Source organism: Xenopus tropicalis, chromosome 8 (assembly GCF_000004195.4).
Source record: "Xenopus tropicalis strain Nigerian chromosome 8, UCB_Xtro_10.0, whole genome shotgun sequence".
NCBI lineage: Eukaryota > Metazoa > Chordata > Amphibia > Anura > Pipidae > Xenopus > Xenopus tropicalis.
Window position 1 is genome coordinate 40,355,088 of NC_030684.2, and position 24,433 is coordinate 40,379,520.

General features: G+C 38.7%; 1 protein-coding gene across 2 annotated transcripts in view; it reads right to left on the bottom strand.

Annotated features, from left to right (window-relative positions):
* Nucleotides 1-24,433, bottom strand: part of mid2 (midline 2) — a 146,606-nt gene that overhangs the window by 95,087 nt on the left and 27,086 nt on the right. For both annotated transcript variants that reach the window (XM_018096932.2, XM_018096931.2), the window contains exons 3-5: nucleotides 23,258-23,353; nucleotides 13,360-13,467; nucleotides 11,362-11,510 (exon numbers count right to left, since the gene is read on the bottom strand). In XM_018096932.2, coding sequence (XP_017952421.1) covers nucleotides 11,362-11,510; nucleotides 13,360-13,467; nucleotides 23,258-23,353 — 353 coding nt within the window. The remainder of the gene's footprint in view (nucleotides 1-11,361; nucleotides 11,511-13,359; nucleotides 13,468-23,257; nucleotides 23,354-24,433) is intronic.

The window sequence follows — 24,433 nt, forward strand, 5'->3', positions numbered from 1 at the left end:
TTCAATACATATTTATTCACAGAGAAATATACGGTTATGACTATTTGCTCAAATTTAAATGTATTCCACTGGGAGAAAAAAATCCTCCAAGAGCAGGTTCTTATTTACCCCAAAAGGCTAAAAATTCCTCCACAAATGTAAATCAGTAAAAATACTGGCTCATACATAAGTTCAAGCCTGAATACTACACTTCCTACTGGTGGAATGTAACTGGACACACACTTGTACACACACCTATAAACATAATGGTTTTGTACAGCTGCAACTGAAGGACTTTTTTTAAATGTGCCAAGAAAGAAAAATGTCTCCTTCTTTGAGCAGCTTTTTGTAACGTTCCTATTTCAGTAAGTCTGTGCCCTCATTGACAGTCCAGGGAAAAATAAATGTGTTAAACTCCCCTATTTAAACACACACACGTTACATAAATATAAGTCATGAAAAAGCTTAGCATACACGCCCTGTACCTCACAATATGGCTTTTCACGCAGAAGCAACATTTTTTTATACACATTAGTGTCCCTAATAAATGTCAGTTGCTCTCATTGCAAAAAGGTAACATAGAGGAGGTTCTATGTGCTAAAACATGTGAAACAGATGCACTATTCACAGAATATGTGATATCTGACACAGAGTTTAATGTTCCCTTTAAGCTCTGAACGCACAAACACACAAGTGAACAATTCGTATTTCTAGATTAAAGCTTTTGCAATGGGTAGTGCTTCTCAAAATTACAACAAAAATACATTTTTGTGCCTGTAGTCGAGAAGAAATTAGGGAAAAGTGTGGAAAAGTTGTACATATTAACTTAAATGGAAGCAATATCTGAATTTTTGCTAGAAACCTTGGGACAAGTGAAGGTAAAATAAATAACCTGCTACCCGGGAAGATGCGTCTCATCATCAATGCACTGTCCCCTGGCACTTTCTTCTAGCTGCCATGCCACTATCTTTTTCTACTTTTCCAGGAATCCCCTGGGCACAGGAGAAGACGTTCTGTACTACGAATGCCCTCAGCCAAGGTGGCACGAGGAATACATGGAAAAGTGAAAAAAGATGGCGGTGTGGCCCTCATAAAAAAGTTTCTCAGCCTGATGGCTATTTTGAAGAAGAAGAGCATCATTCAAGGGAAGCAGGTTAGCAAACAGAATCACTGGGGGTATCCAACAAATTGGCACCCCCCCCAAAATATTTTACCTCTTCTTCTGCTTTAATAGACACCAAACCTATAGTAGGCACTCACCTCTGAGTGTGTGTTTAGTTGTATGCTTCGCACTGGAAGGCAATGCAAGTGTTAAATGATTTCTGCCCTGCAGATCTGTACCCAGGGACACATACACCAACGCTAAATGCAAAACAAATGTATATTTGCCTGTTACTGCATTCAGCAATGATACCTTCTTAATAACAGAACAACAGTTTCTGACACATTTCGGCCCATGTATGAATGAAAGTGCACCACGTTTTTGCCAACAATGCCGCGTTTTTCACAAAATGCAAGCACAATTTCTGACACCATTAAGTAGTGTGTAGTACCTTGCACACAATTTGCTAGGAGACATTTTTTCATAGTCAGTGTGTAAGTGCATGGTATCACTTTCATGCATGTATGAAATGCACACACTGCCAGAAAGAGCATTCACGTGCAGTTCTTTAGGGCACGTCTGTTGCATGTGTAGGCCTGGCTCAGAATGGCTATCTGTGGGGCAAATGCCAGAGGGGCTGCTGTAAGATGCCATAGACAGTCCCTATTTCATGGTCTGGTGGGGGCTGATTGGGCCTCTGTGTACTTGCAATGCCAGGGTCTATTTTGAGTCCCATTCCCGGACTTGGCATAGGAACAAGAAAGCCATGGAAGTAACAACTACTCAATAAAATGTGGATTTTCATTATTTCAACTGAAACAAAAGTAATGTGACTGAAAGTTTGATACTGGAAAGCAATTCTTGGGCTGCAGGGTCACGCTGATTTTAAGTAAGTCATTTCTATATAAAAATTGTACTGTAACCTCCATCATGCACAGTGTGCCCTCCTGGCCTCCAGCCTCTGTGCCCTCTGAGTGGAAATGTTAAATGAATTCCCAGGTTTGTCCTTTCAAGGCAATTACATTTTGTGCTGTGAGCCTGAGACATGAACTGGAAGCCCTGACTGCTATAATTGATTGAAAAATAACAGAGGCTAAAGAAGAGAATGGGCTTGGAAGTAATCAAGTAATAGCACAGTTAGCGTTAGCTAAGGGCTGAGCAATCATCGGAGCAGTAATAGAAAGTTCAAATGCCTAGGGCCCTAGCAAAGATAGATTAGATTATGACAGGAGGGGTGAGTGCGTCGCATATCACAAAATATGATCCACCAAATGGGTAGCAGAACGTACGTGTGCCTGGCTCTTTTATATAGCATTTGGCTATGCCCTTTTACCTGCTGCTTCATGCCTTCTTCTCTATAGTAACCATATCCTTTATACTGTGACATTAGAGCAGAGGTTCCAGAGAGAAGACTTGGGGAAGGGGACTTATCTCTAAGCCATGTGTTTGTGCACACTAACAAAATGTTCTATTTACTAACTAAATGGAGTCCTTGGTTGAACCCAATCACCACAATTTTTTTTAAAATGCAACCCCCAATTTTTTTTTTTTTTGTGTAATGATTATATGTTGATATACAGGCAAGTGTAAAAAGCAGGGTGCTCTAATTTAGGCACCTACCAGTGATTCTAGTCACCTCCTTCTTACCATTGGCCTGTGCTCCTTCCAGTTTCAATAGGAGCAGGGGAATCCCTTACAACAGCGTAGAAGATGGGGACAGCACATTCTGTTGTACTGTACTGTATATACCAACGCCTGGTGCATTTTTGAAGAACATGCCAGTCTGGGGTAGAAGGTAAGTGACTATAATCAATGAGGGATGCCCAACAAAATCACATTTTGTAATATGGCATTATCAATGTTTGTTTAAAAATGTTTAGGCTGCTTCTTGTATAAACCCATGTATAAACACAGGTGCAACATGCAGTTACCCATAGCAACCAGTCAGATCTTTCATTTTGTAACTTGTAGCAGATCTATCAAAACTCAAAAGTAATTGCAGATGGTTACTACTGGCAACTGCATTTGATCAATTTAGCACAATTTAGCAAGTTAGCTAATAAGTCCCGGTGGGTGTTTAAGCCCAAGGCATTCCTGATTCTGCAAAAGTAAGAAGTGAAGTTAATTGTGAGAAGTTAGAAATATGTTTGCTAATTAACTGCAGACTCTCAGCTAGCAAATATGGTGGCGACACATTCTGCTTGAAAAATAGGCACCTACACCTCAAACATCAGCAGCAGGTGTTATTCTGACGCCCAGAAATGATGACATGATCTCAACATTAAATATTTTCAGCTCAGGTTGGTCCAAGTCAGGTTGAAGCACAATGGCAATGGTGCATGTTCTAATATATCAGCTGCAACTTAGGAGCTTGGCCACCTTGAAGCCACAATTATGCTGGATATGTGGTTGGAAATGATGCATTGTGGGTTAAAAGCAAGGGGACTTGTGCCTGAACTTGCACATTACATTTGCACTGAGCCCTATGGTGTTCAACAATATGGACGCATTGATAAAAGCATTTCTTTAAGCTCCGCCTTTGGATACCTCCCTTCTGGGCCTCGCAATATTACCTCTTTGGTCAATTCACTCTTTCTAAACTGCAACTCCCAATATCCCTGGTAAGTAAAGCATCTAATAAAAGACATAATATAACTCTTTTTATTTATTATGTATTTTTAAATCCCCACCCTGGTACCTTCCTGGATGCTGAGGCCCTGGGCTGTTTCTGTTCATGCCCCTTAAACAATCTGTGTCCAACTAATGCCATGTATCTAAATAAATTGATAGGGTCAGCTTACAAGTGGCTTAAAGTTTTTTTCTGCTTAAAAATCCATTTTGGTTAACATGCCTTGAATAAGCAATTGGTCAGCATGCCCTGAATAAGCAAATGCTGATGATTAAAATGCAAATGGGTCCTTTTGCCTGAGCTCCTCAGAGCTATATATACATATATACTTGTCCCTGAACTACAGAATGAATGCTGCAATGTTCAAAGCTTCCAGTCGCTTTATGAACTTGATCAAACTGCCTGTTCCTTGTTCTGCTTTACCAATTAATTTCTTTGCAAACTGCGTATAACAACCCCGGCAGTTCCCTTCTCGCTCCGCTAAGTGAACTTTGCCAGTGAAGTTAGTTTTTACAAAATGGAATTGCAAAGCTTTTATATAAAAGGCAGAGACATCAATTAACTCCAGGTCACTAGTGAGATAATAAAATCCAAGTCCTGAAATGTTTAATACCCTCCTCCATATTAAAGGGAAAAAGGCAAATAAATGTTTGGAATTGGAATAGTTATGTGTGATTCATGCTATTTAGGATAGGGAACATCTTACTTGGCAAAAATAATATAAATAATAATAATAATATAAAAAGCTCAATTTTATCACTGCGGTGCTCTGGCCAGAGGCAGGCCAAGACAGCCAGGCACCAGGGGGACACCCGGACTAGGGGTAGGCAGAAGAAGTACCTGCCTATCGTTGCACCATAGGCAAGTGTCTCTTCTGCCTAACCCTAGTTCCAGCCCAGCCTCTGGCTGCATGTGTCCTCAACCGATCTGTTTGGAAGCTATAGTTTCACAACTATACAGTAAATACACTATATGGCCCAAAGTCTGCTGTCCACAGCCCTCATTGCCGATATACAGGTAGGTGTCACTACACCATACAATGATATTGTTAATTAGTCTATGCTTCCTACTTGGAGGTTGCCGTTTGGGAAAGGTCCTTTTCTGCTTGAGCACCATAATGCCTCATCTACAAAGCGAGATCCATACAGAATTAGTTTGCCGAGATGAAAGTGGAAGAACCTGATATGTTATGCAGTGTGCAGTGATGTGTTGCACCTCTATGGAAGACTGAGTAGCCCTTTACTATAGCTGTTTTATACATACCTCTAATATCACCAACAGCTGATACAGAGGTCACAAACGAACAGTGACTGTAAGATGGATTTATCATATGAGTGTCAATGTGATGTTTTAGCAACCCTATAACAATAACAACACATTGGGGTTATGTAATAAAAGACACTAAGTTTGCCCAGAAGCAGTAACCCATAGCAAACAATCAGCAAGTAGCATTTATTGGTCACAAACATCTTTTTGGTTGCTATGGGTTACTGCTGGGTTACTGGGGGCATATAATAATTATCTTAATTCTTTGTTAAGTTTTAGGGTAAGGGTAAATTGTGTGTACGGCTTGCTTTCTCTCTGCCAGCATTTTGTAGGCAGGCAGAGAGAAGCAGATCCGCTCCTATACACTCCTGTGTTTGACTGCACTGACAGGCACAGCATAGGCCAGAATGCAACTACACTGAGCGGAGAAATGCAAAAGCAGACATTTTTCAGGCCAATCTTTGCTCCTTGTAGCTGTATTCAGGTCAATGCTGTGCCTGTCAGTGCAGATACACAAATAGAAGTATAGAAGCTGCATTTTGTAGAAGTGGACCATATACCCAGTAATCCCTCAATCTTAGTTCTAATTTAAACCTGCAGTATTAGTATAGTTCCAACTTTCCAAAGCATCTGCAAAATCTTGATAGAAACATAAGAGTTCGAATTCAAGGCAAATATTTATTTGGATGTGTACAGGTACAACTCATATAGTTGAGGCCCTTTTTCCTAATTCTGGAAACAGAATCAGCAGCAATCATTTTTATATATAATGCAATGGTACGCAGTGGGGACACTAGATAACAGCAGATCTAAAGGCCAAAAGCCCAGATCCAGTGTGTCCGAGACAATTAGGGCACGCTCCTAATGTCATGGTCACATACATTAATAACTTCATATGAATTCTTTGTGGAAAGGAAACATTTTTTCATTTCTTAATGAGGGGTTTCACATTCCTCTCCTCCCTTTAATAATTTATAATGCAATTTACTGAACGCAGGACCCAGAATTCCTGCAGTGGGAACATGTACAATTTTGTGCAACAATGTACTGTTTAAATTCAAACAAGCTGAATTATTAATCAGACAGCAAACACAAATATTGGTTAAAATATGATGCCACTTGCTTTGAAGTAGTAGAATGTATTTTCTAAGATTCCCTAAAGAGTGTTAAAAGATTGCTGACAACACTAGTTTTTTCAAGCTTTGATTCTTTTGCAAATACCCACATGTAAATAAAAACAGGATTGAAAAAACAATAATCAAATGATCCTAAATATGCCCCTACGTATTTTGGTGTTGGAGAAGGGCCCAGCAACCACATGAGCTTAGGTAACATTGAAACAGTTTCTGTTTAATAAAGCTACATAGCACTATATCACTAACCATGCACATAAACCTGGGCAACTGCCATTCAAATACATGGCAAGAGATACCTATTGCGCTGACCTACATATAAACGCAAACTGAAAATCCACCCCTACACTTGAATCAGCGCTCTTCTGTGTCTGCACCCGGAGCCGGAGTGAGCATTCCCAATGCAATATGCATAATAAGTCATGGAATCTGCACAGAGAAGATGCCTTACTGCACACACCTAGTCTAGTGGTAAAACAGAATCAGTACACAGTTTTTAAAGGAGAAGTAAAGCAAAATACAGACTATAAGGCCCCTGAACTGCAGCAACAACACTTTCAAGAATATCCCTGCTTTCCAACTCTAATCCAATGCAGTACTTCAGTGACTGGCAGATACCATCTTTGGCTGCTTGACTTTAGGTCCCCATACACGGGCTGATAGTAGCTGCCGATATCGGTCCCTTATCGGCCTGTGTATGGGCAGAAACGAGCGGCCTGGCCGACCGATATCTGGCCTGAAATTGGCCAGATCTCGATTGGCCAGGTTAGAAAATCCAGTCGGATCGGGGTCCCCGAACCGACTGCCCATGGCCGCAAATGTAATCCGATCTGATTATTTTTTTTTTAAGCCACTTGCTACCCGATATCGCCCACCCGTAGGTGGGGATATCGGGTGAAGTTTCCTCTCAAGGCAACTTACGCAATTTCGGCAAATCGCAGCGCCGCACATGCCATCCCACCGGCCGTTTAACATTCTAGCCAGTGGGATGGCATTTCAGGGGCATTAGTCGACCCGCAACAAGGGAGATTTGTCGCACGGCGACTAATCTCCCCATCTGTCACAGCCCTAACGGAAGTTCCCTGGATCTCTGCCACTGATCTGCGTCCAGGAACATGTGCACTAAAAGCCAGGACTACATAAGCTTCCAGCGTACATGCTCTTCTTCAGCAATCTGCTCTGCTTGTGAAGGGCTGTAAGGACACAGACACACAAGGAGATTAGCCGCCAGAAATGAATCTCACCTACTGTGGTCGACTAATCTCCTTCAAATGCTTTTCTATAGGCTAAAATACAAAGTGCCAGTGGGAAAACATACGTGACTACTTTGCGAAGAAGCCCAAAGTTGCCAAAACTATGGGCTACTTGGAAAGTAGCCACACTGTGTATGTTTTCCCATTAGCAATTTGCATTTTAGCTAGCGGCAAGGAAACAAGGGACCTTTTGTCTCCCGTGGTAGCCACGATTTATCATGGGCGACAAAACTTTGTGTGGTTGCTTGTAGTTAGGGATGAGAAATGTGCAGTGGCCCTACAGTTTGTCTCTGTCTTTGCTTCTCCTTTCGCATTCACATTATGTAGATTGTCTTTTTTAATTTTTTGAAACTTGAAGCACAACTGCTAGTATCTTTTTTTTGCAAAATGATTAAATATAAATAGCAACTCATACTTGCCAGTACAGTGATTATTAATTCACTGCTGTCCTTATTAACATTCACAAAACCCATTCATGGACATCTGCAGTGAGCAGACCCAGAGGTTTATGTATGCACATTTTAGAAAACACTATTGTTGATTTGCTTTATTTAAGTAGAGCAACATTATGAGATGAATTAAATCCTTACCAGTGACCCCGGGTAACCTTCGTGGCCTGGCTACTTTGTCTAGAAGAGAGACTTCAGTTTTTGAAATGTGGAAGCAGTAATGTTTTTTTTGTGAAATATGTTTGAACAGAAGAAAAACTTGCTGTAGCCTAAATGTCCAAACCTTGCTCTGTTTCCATCCCCATGTCTAACCAAGGTCCATCTGTTTTTATCGTAGTTACTATTCCAGACACAGAATCCCAGGTTTTTTTTCCCAAATACCATTTAACGCTCATTTGTTTTTACTTGCAAGGTTCACTGCAACTACAGGTCCAATTAAGGATTTCAATCTCTGCATACTGAAAAAGAGAAATATCTCCAGAGGAAGAGCCCCCAGATCTGAAACTCCGGCAGACGGAAAGAGAAACCAGAAATTCTCTGACATTGCCCAAGGCTAGTCCTGATGCTTGTTTTAAAAACAGAGTTGTCTGTTAAAGAGAAATGTCTATATGCAAATGCACGAAAGAGACAAACAACCTGTCAGCTATCATCACCCATGGCACAGAGATTAAGTATACAGTCTTTTGGTAAATCTATAAAGTGCCCTCTCATAAAGTGGTAATTTACCTTAAAATGAACTTTTAACATGAAGTAGACCGCAGTTTTCTATAAATACTTGTAATTAAATTTCCATGGTTTTTTTTTGGTTTTTTTTTAAATATTTACATATTTTGTTCTTGAGGTTGGAGATTCAATTATGATTTGATAAGTTGTGCCTAATTAACCTAGCAACCAGGCAGCAGTTTGGTTAGAACATTAACAGGTCTAAAAAATAGATTGTGAGCTCTACGGGGCAGGGCATACTCCCTGTGTTTCGGGTTAATACCCTTTATCAAGTGTACCCTTGATAAAGGGTATTAACCCGAAACATGTCGTGTTACCACTACCCATAATAAATGTTTTGCAGTTAATCTGCTGGAGCTTTTTTTTTCCTATTTTTGGATTTTTGCAGTTGTATTTGGTTGCAGCACAGAGCAACAACTAGGAGCTAAAGCATTTTTTGTAAGTACTTTATACAAAGTTCACCAACATTTTTCATTTTTGAACGTATGTTCTGTGCTTGGGTGAACTTGTATTATCAGCTTAAGGGCTGTTAAAATGCTTGGGTCAGTGGATGCAAAGACCAGTTCGACATTTGCCTATAGTGAAATGGATTTGGTGGTACACTTGATAAAGGGTATTAACCCGAAACATGTCGTGTTACCACTACCCATAATAAATGTTTTGCAGTTAATCTGCTGGAGCTTTTTTTTCCTATTTTTGGATTTTTGCAGTTGTATTTGGTTGCAGCACAGAGCAACAACTAGGAGCTAAAGCATTTTTCGTAAGTACTTTATACAAAGTTCACCAATATTTTTCATTTTTGAACATACTCCCTGTGTATTTATACTTATTTATTATAACACTTGTCCTCCCTGTGTGTAATTTTGTTTATGGTAAGATTGTACAGCACTGAGTACCCTTGTGGCGCTTTATAAATAAAGTTATATATACAAAGATAAGAATTACAAATGAAGAATAGTGCTAAAATGTAACCCTAACAGTCCATGTGTGTTTTTGGTTCCTGGGGTCAGTTACCCTGAAAACAAGAGAGATTTCAAGTTGCAGACTGGAAATAGGAATGCATGCAAAATAAATACTGAAGATCAATTGAAAAGGTACTTAAAATAGGACAATCTATACCATACTAACATTTAGTTTCATGTTAACTTCCCCTTTAAAGTGCTAGACCCAAATAGAGTACTGTTCCACGCACTAATATTCAGACTCAGTGTGAGTTTTGGGAGCGTTAGGATAAAGCCAGACTCTTCACTCCTCCTGATTTTCCTACTTCCATGTACAGGAGACCAAAACTGCACTTTACTATCTAGAAAAAACATTTTTCTCAAATACAGAAGCAGAATACAAAGTGAGGCACGAAAGAGAAAGAGACTCCTCCCTACCCAAACTTTATATTTTATGGATGCTAGGTTTAATATTTGATCAGTAGTATGTCTCTTTGAATCAGGGCTGCCTAAAACCGAATGCAGCTGTCTAACTAAGGGCCCCCTGGCCAGATATATTCCTCCAGGGTTATTATAACCAGGCAGGTACAGAAGTATCTGTATGACATTATTTTTATATAATGCAGCCAACATAGCTAGTATATGAAATAATGACCCTACTGAAAAGGTTGACAGCACTACTTTGGTAGCATTGCGGCTCATTGAGTAACACTACTGGGGTCCTGAGTTCACTTCTAGGTAGAACGCTATCTGAGTTCCTATGTTCTCCCCATGTCTGCATGGGTTTCTTCCCACAATGTACAGGCTCAACTGTGTGTGAATGTGATAGGTTCATTACCTGTACTAGAGCAGGGACTAAAGTATTGTCTCTGTAAAGTGTTTCAGAAATGTATTATTGTTTTATAAATACCAGGATAAAAATGAATAAAATCTGTAAATCGAAACTGGATGTTTCTTTACATGAAACAACTTTTGGAAACTTTTAGAACTATAGTATATAAGAGGTAACACAACCCCAAATGTGGCTGAGGAGTTCTGCAGTCATATATTTAATTCTGAGGTGACATTAAAAATACTTTTTCAAATACTTCTAAAATAATTTTAAAATTATTTTTTTTTTTAAATTATTTCTTGTAATAATACATAAGTATCTGATACTAGAAAGTCTTACATTAATTAATGCAAGAATGAATACAGCATTTTCATATATTGCCAATATGTACACTATGTACCAAACCTTGGCTGGTAACAATCACCAAAAAGACTTTGCTCACCTTTACAGCTGGCCCAGGCAACGTGAAGCAGGAGGACTATGTTGTCCCTTCAAGATATGGTTATATTACTTTTTTGTCATATTGGATCATCAATTAGACATAACTAACACATCAGTTCTATTTTTTCATATAGGTATATTTCACAAAATATCTTTCACTTATAAAAGAATGGTTAGACTGCTTTTTAACCATACTAGACTGTTTTTTTAAACATACATTGCTGAGAATAGAAACACTGTTACTAAATGGAAGGAAATAGAGTAATGCATCAGGAGACCATGATTATGCAGGCAATGGCTGTGAAATGTCTAATGGGTTGAAAGTTCAGCCCCACTGGGAGGGATTCATGACAATCAATTAGAGTTAATGGTTTCTTAATTTTTTACTTAATCTGCCAACAGCTACTATCAGCCAGCAATGTCTGACAAATAGGAAAAGCTGCATCAATTCATTTACTAGAATATTTTTTAATAGTTGGATGTGAGGTTCCCAGTCTCTGCAAGCCAAATACATTCAATGCCATTGGTGAATGCCAAAAAATGCCAGACTGGCTGTATTTAACCCTACATAGTATATCGACAGGCTAGAACATTAAAGCAAAAGTTTGCTCACCTCTCTGCTACAGTTTTAGCTCCCTGCAGAAACCTTGCATGATCGCTCTCCTTGAGTATATGATCTGTTTGGTTGATTAGTACTGTTGATCGTTCCAGACGTTGACGACAATTGGCAATTTGTTGAGCAAGTTTTCTTAACTTCATGACCTTAGAGATGTTACAACAGGTATTAGGAAGAGGTTTAAACTGTTTACTGCACATTATGTACATGGATCAGAGCAGCCAGATGCATCTCAGATCTGATGCACTCTGGTATTAAGATGTACAGTGCTAACAGAGAGGTTTCCCTGGCCCCCAAGGATAGGTGGGAACATGCCCAGATTAGAAGACCAAATCTCCAAATACACAGGGTTCCGAATAGGGTTCTATGGGGAGACTAGAATACTTATTCTATAAACCCTGTAATGGATCCAGCTTGTCCCACCACTGAATTGGGAATGAAAAACTGTAAATGTGCTATCCAAACCAGGTAGAGGTCTCCCAGCTGCTATTACTTTTGTAGTAATGTTGGGATGGGATCCCAATAGTAAGTCTTTGTGAACTAGGACACATCACTTAAAGAGGGATATCGTGGCAGATTTACTAAGGAAAACAACAACAGGTCCTCTGCACTCACAGGGATTGTTTGTCCATATATTGCAAAATACTTCAAGCTCGTCAATTACATCAAAGTCTTCCCTAGTCTGGCCAGGGCTACACTCACTTTTATCTGATTCATTAAGAATTTTACTCTATTCTGTTCATTTAACAAATGGACTGAGTTAAACCCCCAAATGATTGCCCTTTTATTGGCTCCAGGGGATCACCTGACTGTAGCTGGGAAGGATGGGAGCTGACCACTTCTCCTGTATAACCTATAGCAGATGACCTCTTGCTGTTGAGTGCAGAGGACTTTTTGTTGTTGTCTATATAAGTTTTGTGGTCACAGCCTCATTGCAACCCCCCCAATGGTTTAAAATTTAGTGCTGAGCATTACTTCCCCTTTCTTGCTACAGATTTACTAAAGGTTGTAGTTTTTTTTCCCTGCACAATTTAAAAAAAAAAAACCCACAAAAAACACAAATATATAAATACACCATATAAAAGCTGTCAAGGACATGTAGATGTCAATGGAACTTGTCCTGGGCAAATTGTAACAATCTTTATTTACTTTGTGTTTTTTTTCTTTTGTAAGCACACACAAATTCTTACAAAAACAAATAATTCGAGGCTTTTGTGTTCTTAGAGAAGTTTAGTTATGTAGTGTTTTATTGAAAATTTTCCCAGAAACCTTTGAAATCCATCTAGTTCCACCCATCTGTTCCACTTCCTGCTAGCTGCTTTCCCAGGCTCTGCAGGGAAGCCAGTGGCACTCAGCACTGCAAGATAGGAACCAATCAACAACCAGGTATACCTGGCAGGAAACTATGGTCTATCTTTGCTTGTGTGAATGCAGGGCTGTGATTGCCTACCCACCTCCTACTAAGCACATGGCAAAGGACTTACCCACTACTATTTAAAATTCAGACATGGAAAGAGGATTTATGGGGATCTCAAATAAAGGGGTAAAGATAATAATATTTTTTAGTGCAGATTAAAATCAGCACCATATAGTATTTATCACTGCCTACAAGGTTATGGGGATTTTGCCATAAATGACCAATCTGCCCCTTTGGTGAGGTTGCCAAAAGAGCAGATCTGAGCCCAATTTGGCCACCCAAATACTGGCTGCTTTTTGCCAGATATTATTTGGGCAGGGCTGTCGGTGGGCCCCAAATATGAGATAAATTGCCGACTCATTCTGAAGACACTAAATCAGCAGATTAAATATGCCTGTGTATGGCTACCTTTATGCCCCATGTCCTCTTTAATCTACTGGCACACTTCCGGCACTTACACACATCAGCTGCTTTAATAACTAAAACTTTGAGTAGGAGAAAAGTGTTATATAAATATTTTCTATCCTATCTATCCATATCAGTAAAAGAAAATATATTTCACAAAAAGGAACTCTTACTTTTGTCTCTTTGATTTTCACTGCTATCATTTGCTTTCTTCTCTGTATGATGTCCATTAGCTCGTCACATTCTTCATTCAGTTTTGCTTCATGCATGCTGGTGTTTACCTGTACAACAACATTATACCAAAATGTATCAGACAGGATGCCCCCTGATTATTGTGATTGTTAGACCGGTGTGACCTTGTACAGCAGCACGCTCAATGGATTCTTAATATAGTCATTCTACTTTGACAAATTGCACCATATCCCTTGAATAAATAATTTCCATCTCAGTAAGACCTCCTGTCATTAGCAGCTTTATTTTAAATTCAGAGTCTCTCTGTTATCTAAAAAAGTATGTTTTTAAGACTGGCTGAAGATGATGTATCACATCTGCCATTGTTTTCGGATTTTCTACATAGTACTATTTCAAGAACTTTGCTGTTTGTTGTTATTATCAGATGCCTGCTCCTGTCCAATTAGTTATACAAGACAAACACAAACAAGATGCTGTTTTTCTGTTCTAAAATATATCAACATTTTCATGGGGCTTCTGTGCTTGACTGTAAAGGGGATAAACAACTCGTTTATGCTGAAGGGCAGACAAGCAAAGCTTCCCCCCTGCAGTCTTTTCATATTCAGTATTTCTATCCAAACAGTCACAAGACTTAAAATGTTAATTCATATTATTCGAAAAGGAAAGTATGCAAACCTCTGACTTACTACATAGAAGATATGGATCTGCCAATGTTATACATCTCTTTTTGGAATAGAAAAATGGATACATGTATTGTGATATTTGCAGAACAAGAATATAGGATAAAATCACTAACTTGCCTCCAGATTAAACATGTGATGGAAAAAACAACAGATATTGTATTGTATTTTATCCCAATCGATCGGTTCCAAATGGTAAATCAAGTTTTGTCGCCTTCACCCATTTACATGGCACTGTATCAAAATATCTGACAAGGATCCAGTGTCAGGTGAAATAAGCAAACAAATCAATATGATGTAAAGTAGCTCACTGTGAAATACAGCAATGTCTTTCCCTGCCTGAGGAAATCACATTTGCAGTATACCGAGCAAAGTCCAATGCTGTGTCTCGTGCCCCATTTTACATTTTAGGCTAAACTAAATGTTTTAAGTGATATCTTTATCATTCAAAAATGCTCAGTCTGTAGCCTTTCAGGGTAATATAATCAAAGAATCCATGTAACTTAAATGCCCTGCACAACTCAAGACAACACATTTTTTCTCAGACAGTACAATTTTGTGCTTCCCATGCATTGTGTTCAGGTTCAGATTCCATTCAGAAACTCCTATCTTGTTGTTTAATGCATCTTTGCTGCAGTAACAATACCAGTGTACCAAAGTTGCTGCCCAGTGCTGAAGTTTCCATAGAAACAGGTGCTAACTGTGTCCAAATGTCTATCCATCTATTTGAAATGGCTGTCAATAAATTGTAATCTTGCTTCCACAGATTCCTATTCTAGAATGAGATGAACTGAATATCATGTATTCTGCAAGGCTAAGTCAATGGTATGGAGGCTTTAACAGACTGCTTAAGAATTTTAAAAATCAAACAATATTATTGATTCCATAAGAAGCAGGTCATTTTCAGCAAGTTATAATCCAGAAGATGTGCAAAATCAATAATATTTAAAGGGCCAGTTTAACTCCTTATTCAGTGTACATTCAATGAATAGGCTATGTGCTGAACATACTTTCTACCTTTTGTTTTAACAAAGAAAATGACGTAACATTTATTAGCTGTGGTAAAAAAAAAAGTTAAAAGCTGGGATAATGCACCCAAGCCTAGCAGGCTCCTGTTATCAAGCCATACATTCTAGTGCCTGTTATAAAGCAGCACAAATAAAAAAATATAACAATTCAATAAAAGACACCATAACTCTATCAGCTCTAAGGTAATATTGTAGAGAGCTGCAAGTAAGGAGAGCAAGAGATGCATGGCTAAACACTAGCATCACGGGCAACATAAACACAAGTTATTTGGTTATTAAGGTGGAAGAGGAATCATCACTTGGGGCAAGGCTGCTTTAAGACTCTCATGGGCTCAGCACAAACAAACAAACATATTCTAAAATTCTTTTTATTTTTATATCTTCTGAATTATTTCTGTTCTCCAGTTCTCTCACATGAAAGTTTTACCTCTTATTTAGTAGCTAAGCCTCAATTATCTTAGCAGCGGTTTGGAAATCAGAATGGAAGATAAACAGTATAGTGCCAGAATAGAACGATAATCAGTAAAAAGTTTTATATGTCAGTTGGTTGCCAAGGCTGGTGACCTCAGCAACCATATAACAGTAGCAGCTGTAAAGAGGCAAAACACATTAAAAACATGAAGGCCATTAAAAAGTTTATTTAAATGTGTCTTTCCTAAGGCACAAAAACAATTCTAAATATAAATATTTGTATATGTGTTTTAGGTTCCAGTTGCCTCAGCATTTAGGTGCTCCATCCCACTTGATTTCAGTAGGACCATTTGTCTGTAATTAAATGAAAGTGTGTCACCAGCGCATAAACAATTATGTAGTGTCAAATGTGAGCTCCATATCCTTCTGGTTCCATCATTCTCACTCATGTATTGCACCACACAACTCAGGACTCAATTCTGACTTGATTTGTCCAGTCAGAGCACTTGTATCTCATTTATAATACAATTAGCCTTAATGGTCCCAGAAAATAATGACAATACAAAGCCTCTTGACTTACCGTACTTTGATTTCCTAAAATATACAGTAAGGTTGTAATTCCCTATATTATAACTATTTACAGCAATAAATCCAGTCTGTATGTATGTCTATCTGCTGTGCAACTCCTTAACTTTTTCATGTACAGCAAAATGACTCACGCAGCTGTCGAGCCCCATTGGGCAATGCACGGGTGTTACCTGCATAGGAAAAGCTTCCTATCAGAAGTGTCAGCATTGCTGTCTTGTAGAACTGGGGTATTAGAGAAAAAATATACCACTTCTGAAATTATATAAAGATCTCCTTACATGCTGCGTTCATCACACGGCTAAACCCTGTAGAAGGTTTCACTCCAAAGCAGCCCACCTAAGGGGCTCAAGCTTCTTTTTAAAGATTATAAATGGCAATCAGCAATAGGTAATTCTAACATTTGTAGGCCTGTCCACATATAGAGGTTTTACTTCTATAACATATAACAGAATTCCATTCACTAGCAGCAAGCCTATGGATAGGTTACTGAAACCCCCATGAAAAAAGGAGCACATTAGGCTAAAACTGGATTGTGACAACTAAAATAAAGTGCTTGCGGTGTCAGCCTTGCTTGTGCTGCTCCTCTTGGTTGCCATTTCAGCGTACTTGTTAACCAGTTACCTTCATGCTCTAGACATATCCCTGACTGACAAATCGATGGGGGCTTTGACATAGGCAGTGCAGGAATGCTGGGAGTCTTTAACTTGACAGGGACAAAAACCTTTAATCAGAGATATCTAACTGTCTAGCCTCCATCTGTTGTTTCATTAAAGCTCCTGGCAGAGTTATAGATTCAGAGAAGCTAGCTGTATTGCGGAAGAAAATACTAAAAATATCTCAAATTTATTTACACAGTAGCCCCGGGCAACTGTCCACTCCTCGCTGCCATAAAGCTACGGCTGTAAATGACTTGATGAGTTATACTGGTGTAAAGCCATCAGGCTGATTCAGTCCTACATACCGCTTTCATCGTCTCTAACTTTTTGAAAGCATCACTGACATAAAATAAATCAGAGCTGTTGATGCATAAAAACAAAAAACACATACACCAAACATACATTGTAGAGCAAGCATACTCAAGCTCACATTTTTTAATGATATAATATAAAGCAGACAACAACTTGACATTGCCATGGTGAGGTTCCTATTACAATGACAGTTCAATATAACGCTTTTATTAGAGTATCTTGCAATGCTTTCCATATTTTTCCTTGGAAGAACAGGATAGGAATGAAAAGGAAGATCATTAAAAGCTGCAGAAGGAGATGGGCACGCTATTCTGAGTGGGCCACCAGAAGCACGTACTGTAAACCCTCCATTTAATTGATGACTGGGGCTGCATGGCTTCTAAAGCTTGTTGAGACCTAGAGGATTTTACTTACACTTTAAAAGTGTCAGGGAAGCAGAGGTGTTTGTGTCGTACACAATCAGCCAAGTTATTTGTCTAACTGACAGAGCAAATGCTGCAAATACTGATGTAAGGCCAGTGGGCTGAAGCTAGCGTATGTGCTCATGTTCCATACAGAACCCATATTGTCTCAGGCACCGTTCACTTATAAAATGAGATGTTTGTTCTGACAATCGCTGAATTACTTTTCCTGCACTTTCTGTTCTATACATAGAGTGTAAATAATTAGGCATTTCATGCCGCACACGCAGCTAGCAGCAATATGCTTGTTATGGTTTTTTTTAATGCTGTCAAAGGCAATGTTTAACTCTTTCTGCACTACAGTAGCAGTTTGGGCATATGGGCATTTCTGGTATATAAACTGCCCCAATATATATGAATATACTGATCATTAAAAGGGGACATAAATAACTTTGCTTTCAAAGGGGAAGTGATAGCTAAATAATACAGTGCATGTACATAAAAAAAGACGTTTTGTATGTGTATGAAATTCCCTTAGTTTGACAGAAATGGCATTAGGCTCATGGCATATGATTTTCCCTATTAAAACATCAGTCATATTGCCTCTCAAACCACTGACATTTCCAGCACTGGGGTGTGTCTGAGGCAATTTTTGGTATTAAGTGAGGAATCAATGTGGCTGGAAAAATGTATAAAATAAGATATAATTCTAAGCAACTTTATACCATACATTCTTTTAACTTTTCACCGATTTAACTGCTATGAAAAGCAATATCTGCCTGTCACTTTCTGTTCTCCACACTGATGGTTCTGACAAACGAAACACCGTAACAGAAGCCAGCTTCTCTAAAGAAATATGAAGGGCATTATTAGAAACACAAGGGGTCGGTAATTAATGTAAGAGCAATTCCAGGTGTAAATTGCAATGTTCTCCACCCATAAATGACTTCTGATCCATTGTTGCAAGAGAAGAAGAAGTGCAAAAAAATAAATGAAACAAATACTTTCAGTTGCAATTATGTTTTCCAAAAAACACCTGGAAAGACCTCTGATAACCTTGTGTATAGATGGCTTCACATAATTGTCCTTAAATTGCAGACATTTTCATAGCCAAAGATTTAAGATTGTGGTTTCACTTATCTACTGTATGTGCTGAAAATAATTCATAAAACTGGAATATTTTTTAAAAATTAAAACCATATAATGCTATTAGATTTACTACTACACTGGGGGGTAGGATATATTATATACTATTCACCAAGACAGCTTTCATTTTCAGTAGAGCTTTCTCAGGCAATTACTGAACTGCTCATTATGATAAACCCATTGTACAGGGATGAACATATCCCTTGACTTTGAAGGTTCAAACCTTCAGTCATGTGAATGTTATGTATTTGTCTTTTAAAAGGAGAAACACGTTTGCCCTTAATTTATCTCTTTCCCTGGGAAAACTCTACTGCATGACAGCCCAGTTTAGCAAGCGTTAGAGCATATTCCTCTGTGTATTTCTTAATTCTGCCATTCAAGCCATAACACAGACTAAATGAACACACCAAGCAATGCTCTTTTTGCAGGATATTCTTTAAAATATCCATAACAATAGGACATTTTCACTTAAATATCTAGCTGACCTAAATTGAATATTGTCATGGCTACCTGAAGAGAAAGGATCCATGGTTCTGTATTTGAGAGGTGACATTCAGTGTGTGTTACAAGCTGACAGGCAGCATTTAGAGAAAGTAGTGCTTTGTGAGAAACTGTTCCACACAATAGGGTGAGTGTCACTGTAATATCATGATACAACAACATGTTTTTGTAACCTGTCATTTGGTGCCTTTCTAGCACAATACTGGGTTATGAAGCATCACCCAACAGAAAAAGAGGGCGACAGATAAGGCCTTATTGTTATGGCTTTCCCAAATGGAACTATAATTATACCTCTGAACACTTAAACTATATAATATAAAAGCCAATATGTAAAACACTGTTTTTTTTCCTAAATAATATCCGTTGGTAGATAGATACTCTGGCTCTTATAAGGTAAGCTGTGCTTACACATAAACCAAGGGCACACACACAGACAGAGCTGTTTACTTTACTCCCACACTTCTTCCTGCTTAAGGTAGAACCTGCATGACTTCCTGTCAGATGATCAGTGAGGGAGCACAAAGGTCATAACAAAATGGTGGCTCAAGGGAAAAAGATGTAAAAGGGCAATATTTAGTGGTATGTATATGCCAGTTAACAAGATTCTTCAGAGCAGGCAAGAGTAGGCAAAGGAAAAAAAAAAGCTAAAGCCCAAAGTGCTCTAGTCTGTATAGGCCATGTACCAAGATATAATACACAAGAGCCATGAATATCCTGTAAATTATATCTTTATAAACAGTGCAACAATTTCTGTCACATGATTCACTTAAAGGAGAAGGAAAGGTAAAAACTAAGTAAGCTTTATCAGAAAGGTCTATGTAAATACAGCCATAAGCACTCACAGAAACGCTGCACTGAGTTCTCTGTCAAAAGATTTCTTGTGTCTGTAATTCATGTGCCAGAGACACACAGCTTTCTCCCCTCTCCTGCTCCCCCCTCCCTCAAGAATGCTAAGAACTCCCTCCCCCCCTTAGGAATGTGGATCTGAGCCAATCAGCAGGAAGCTTCCTCATTGTCTTACACACTGAGCATGTGCACTGGTCTGGGTGCAGGAGTGAGGCATTGTGGGAACTTTCTTTACACAGCTCAGCGTTTTTTCTTCCTGTTTGGCTTCTGATCATCTGAACGGGAGAAATATGGGAAGACTTAAGGGCACTATTGAGACAACTGAAGGTATGCCTGCAGCTTGAGATTAACTCTTTATTAGCCTTTCCTTCTCCTTTAAACTTGTGTACTATACTAAATAATGCACCTCCTGCTTTAAAATATGAGGATATTATAAGCTACTTTTGTGTTCCATGACATGTAGGAAAGCCTTTAAATGGGTGCAAGATTCAGTATAAATGGGTACATTATTCACTATATACATTATTTGTTGGTTAAGGATTTGTTCTGAATATACAGTAGAACCCCCGTTTTCCTTTTTGCAGAAAAAACAATGTAATGTAAAATCCAGGGAATGCATTATATAGTGGTGGGACCACAAAAACAACGTGAATAAGAGAACTCTTAAAATCAGACTGAGGTTTTGCGGTAAGTTTTTCTTTGAGATACCATTCTCCAGAAAATAAAGTAAAAAAGGGTTTTTATGTTTACAAATAGCTTTGAAAATCATTTTGTAATGAATCTATATAACCCCTTTAAGAGGCCATCTTGAAGGTGTTGATGTCAAGGTAATAAATATTTACTTTTATTGCTGTCTAGGGACATTGTCACATAGTTAACAGTGAGTCTGAAACTCAGACATAAGGGGTCATTTACAACTGCCAGCCCAGCACATTGTAAATGCTTCTGACGGAATGCCTCCTTGCAACATCTTTGAAGCTGGAATTCTGGAAAAAAACTTGTTATTGCACTAGCAACTGCACTATATTGCTCACTATACTTGTGACCATAAATGTCCCCTTTAGTGTAAGAGAATCACAATTAACCTTAAAAGTATAAATCAATGCTCTTATTAACTGCACAAGTCTGTATGAGCCAGTAATGAGACAAGTCCATGTCCTTGTTTGTGTTCATTTAGTACAGTAAGAAGAGCTAGTCTAACGTTGAAGTATCATACCCAGTGTTCAAGGTGTTATCTGACCAGAGTTTCATTTTTGTGAGGAAAAATATTTTGGCATGCTAAGGGGTAAATGTAATAAAAGATAAAATTAATCAACTATACTAACCAATTCACAGGTAGCCTCTACTGGTCAGCTGATGAGAAGGAAACATTTTACTGGTTGCCAAAGGGCTACTGTACCTTGGTAAAGTTTGCGCCTTCATTATACAGTGGAGGAAATAATTATTTGACCCCTCACTGATTTTGTAAGTTTGTCCAATGACAAAGAAATGAAAAGTCTCAGAACAGTATCATTTCAATGGTAGGTTTATTTTAACAGTGGCAGATAGCACATCAAAAGGAAAATCGAAAAAATAACTTTAAATAAAAGATAGCAACTGATTTGCATTTCATTGAGTGAAATAAGTTTTTGAACCCCTACCAACCATTAAGAGTTCTGGCTCCCACAGAGTGGTTAGACACTTCTACTCAATTAGTCAACCTCATTAAGGACACCTGTCTTAACTAGTCACCTGTATAAAAGACACCTGTCCACAGAATCAATCAATCAAGCAGACTCCAAACTCTCCAACATGGGAAAGACCAAAGAGCTGTCCAAGGATGTCAGAGACAAAATTGTAGACCTGCACAAGGCTGGAATGGGCTACAAAACCATTAGCAAGAAGCTGGGAGAGAAGGTGACAACTGTTGGTGCAATTGTTCGAAAATGGAAGGAGCACAAAATGACCATTAATCGACCTCGCTCTGGGGCTCCACGCAAGATCTCACCTCGTGGGGTGTTAATGATTCTGAGAAAGGTGAAAAAGCATCCTAGAACTACACGGGAGGAGTTAGTTAATGACCTCAAATTAGCAGGGACCACAGTCACCAAGAAAACCATTGGAAACACATTACACCGCAATGGATTAAAATCCTGCAGGGCTCGCAAGGTCCCCCTGCTCAAGAAGGCACATGTGCAGGCCCGTCTGAAGTTTGCCAATGAACACCTGAATGATTCTGTGAGTGACTGGGAGAAGGTGCTGTGGTCTGATGAGACCAAAATAGAGCTCTTTGGCATTAACTCAACTCGCTGTGTTTGGAGGAAGAAAAATGCTGCCTATGACCCCAAAACACTGTCCCCACCGTCAAGCATGGGGGTGGAAACATTTTGCTTTGGGGGTGTTTTTCTGCTAAGGGCACAGGACAACTTATTCGCATTAACGGGAAAATGGACAGAGCCATGTATCGTGAAATCCTGAACGACAACCTCCTTCCCTCTGCCAGGAAACTGAAAATGGGTCGTGGATGGGTGTTCCAGCACGACAATGACCCAAAACATACAGCAAAGGCAACAAAGGAGTGGCTCAAGAAGAAGCACATTAAGGTCATGGAGTGGCCTAGTCAGTCTCCGGACCTTAATCCAATAGAAAACCTATGGAGGGAGCTCAAGCTCGGAGTTGCACAGAGACAGCCTCGAAACCTTAGGGATTTAGAGATGATCTGCAAAGAGGAGTGGACCAACATTCCTCCTAAAATGTGCGCAAACTTGGTCATCAATTACAAGAAACGTTTGACCTCTGTGCTTGCAAACAAGGGTTTTTCCACTAAGTATTAAGTCTTTTTTTGTTAGAGGGTTCAAAAACTTATTTCACTCAATGAAATGCAAATCAGTTGCTATCTTTTATTTAAAGTTATTTTTTCGATTTTCCTTTTGATGTGCTATCTGCCACTGTTAAAATAAACCTACCATTAAAATGATACTGTTCTGAGACTTTTCATTTCTTTGTCATTGGACAAACTTACAAAATCAGTGAGGGGTCAAATAATTATTTCCTCCACTGTATATGAGGTTAATGCTTTTTTGCTATTGTATCTACTATAAGCCTTCAATCCTTTTTCTATCCCACTTATTATTTATTTTTTATTAATTCTGATCCATCACTCCTGACTGATTCTCAGATCCCTGTCCTCTCTGTCCACAGCATTGTCATGGAGGAGGAAGGGAAAGTAGGATATGCCTCAATCCCCAATTGCTATCCATTAAATTTGTTTTACATTAGTATAAAAAATAATGACATTTCAATACATGGGCATGAAAAGCTCTGCCCTTACCTCAACCTGTTGGCAAATCTGGATGAGTTTGGTCATCTGGCTTTCAAGTTCACTGCTGTGCTTGACCAAGATGGGAAAATTGGATTCCAAGGTTTGCTGAAATGAACACAATAACAAAATAACATTAATGGATCAATATCTCTTTATATGGCATCCACAGAACTCTGTAACAGACATTTTTTAACACAAATTACAAACTGAATTTCTTCAAAAACTCTGCCTGGCTTACATACCTTTTATTTAGTTTTCAGCAGGTAAAGTCTGTCTCTCTCTCTCTCTCTATATATATATCTATATATATATATACAGGTATAGGACCCATTATCCAGAATGCTCGGGACCAAGGGTATTCCGGATAAGGGGTCTTTCCGTAATTTGGATCTCCATACCTTAAGTCTACTAAAAAATCAATAAAACATTAATTAAACCCAATAGGATTGTTTTGCATCCAATAAGGATTATTTATACTTTAGTTGGGATCAATTACAGGTACTGTTTTATTACTACAGAGAAAAAGGAAATCAGTTTAAAAATTCTGAATTATTTGATTAAAATGGAGTCTATGGGAGACAGGCTTTCCGTAATTCGGAGCTTTCTGGATAACGGGTTTCCGGATAAGGGGTCCGATACCTGTATATATATATATATATATATATATATATATATAGGTGTTTTTCTCTGCTCTCCTAAAACTGTTCATCCCTGTATAGGCTTTTTCAGCCTGAGTAAACACAGCCCCTGTTTTTCTCCACATCTGCAGTGTATCATAGAGCATTCTGGGAGAGGCATACCTACCATCTTGGGAATTTCATCCCTGTGCCACCATATATACCATATAAATAGAGGAATATAATTGCAAAAGCTTGATAATACACACAAATCTACAGTACAACTTGCAAGGGAAATATGAGATGCAGAAATGGGCAACACGCGGAGATGTCAGAATGATATAATCACAGAATAGCAGGCTCAGGGACGCCATCACAGGCTGCGTAAAATTTAAACTGAAATGGTTAGATATACAGTTTCTTCAGTCCACATCTGTGACTAAAAATCCCTCAAACGGTAATGTTTACGTTCTTGGAATGTAGAAATATATGAATACATTTACATAAATGTGGGTCCTCTTCAACGGAGCTGTCATTTAGCAAACCGCACGCCACTTTATACACTGTT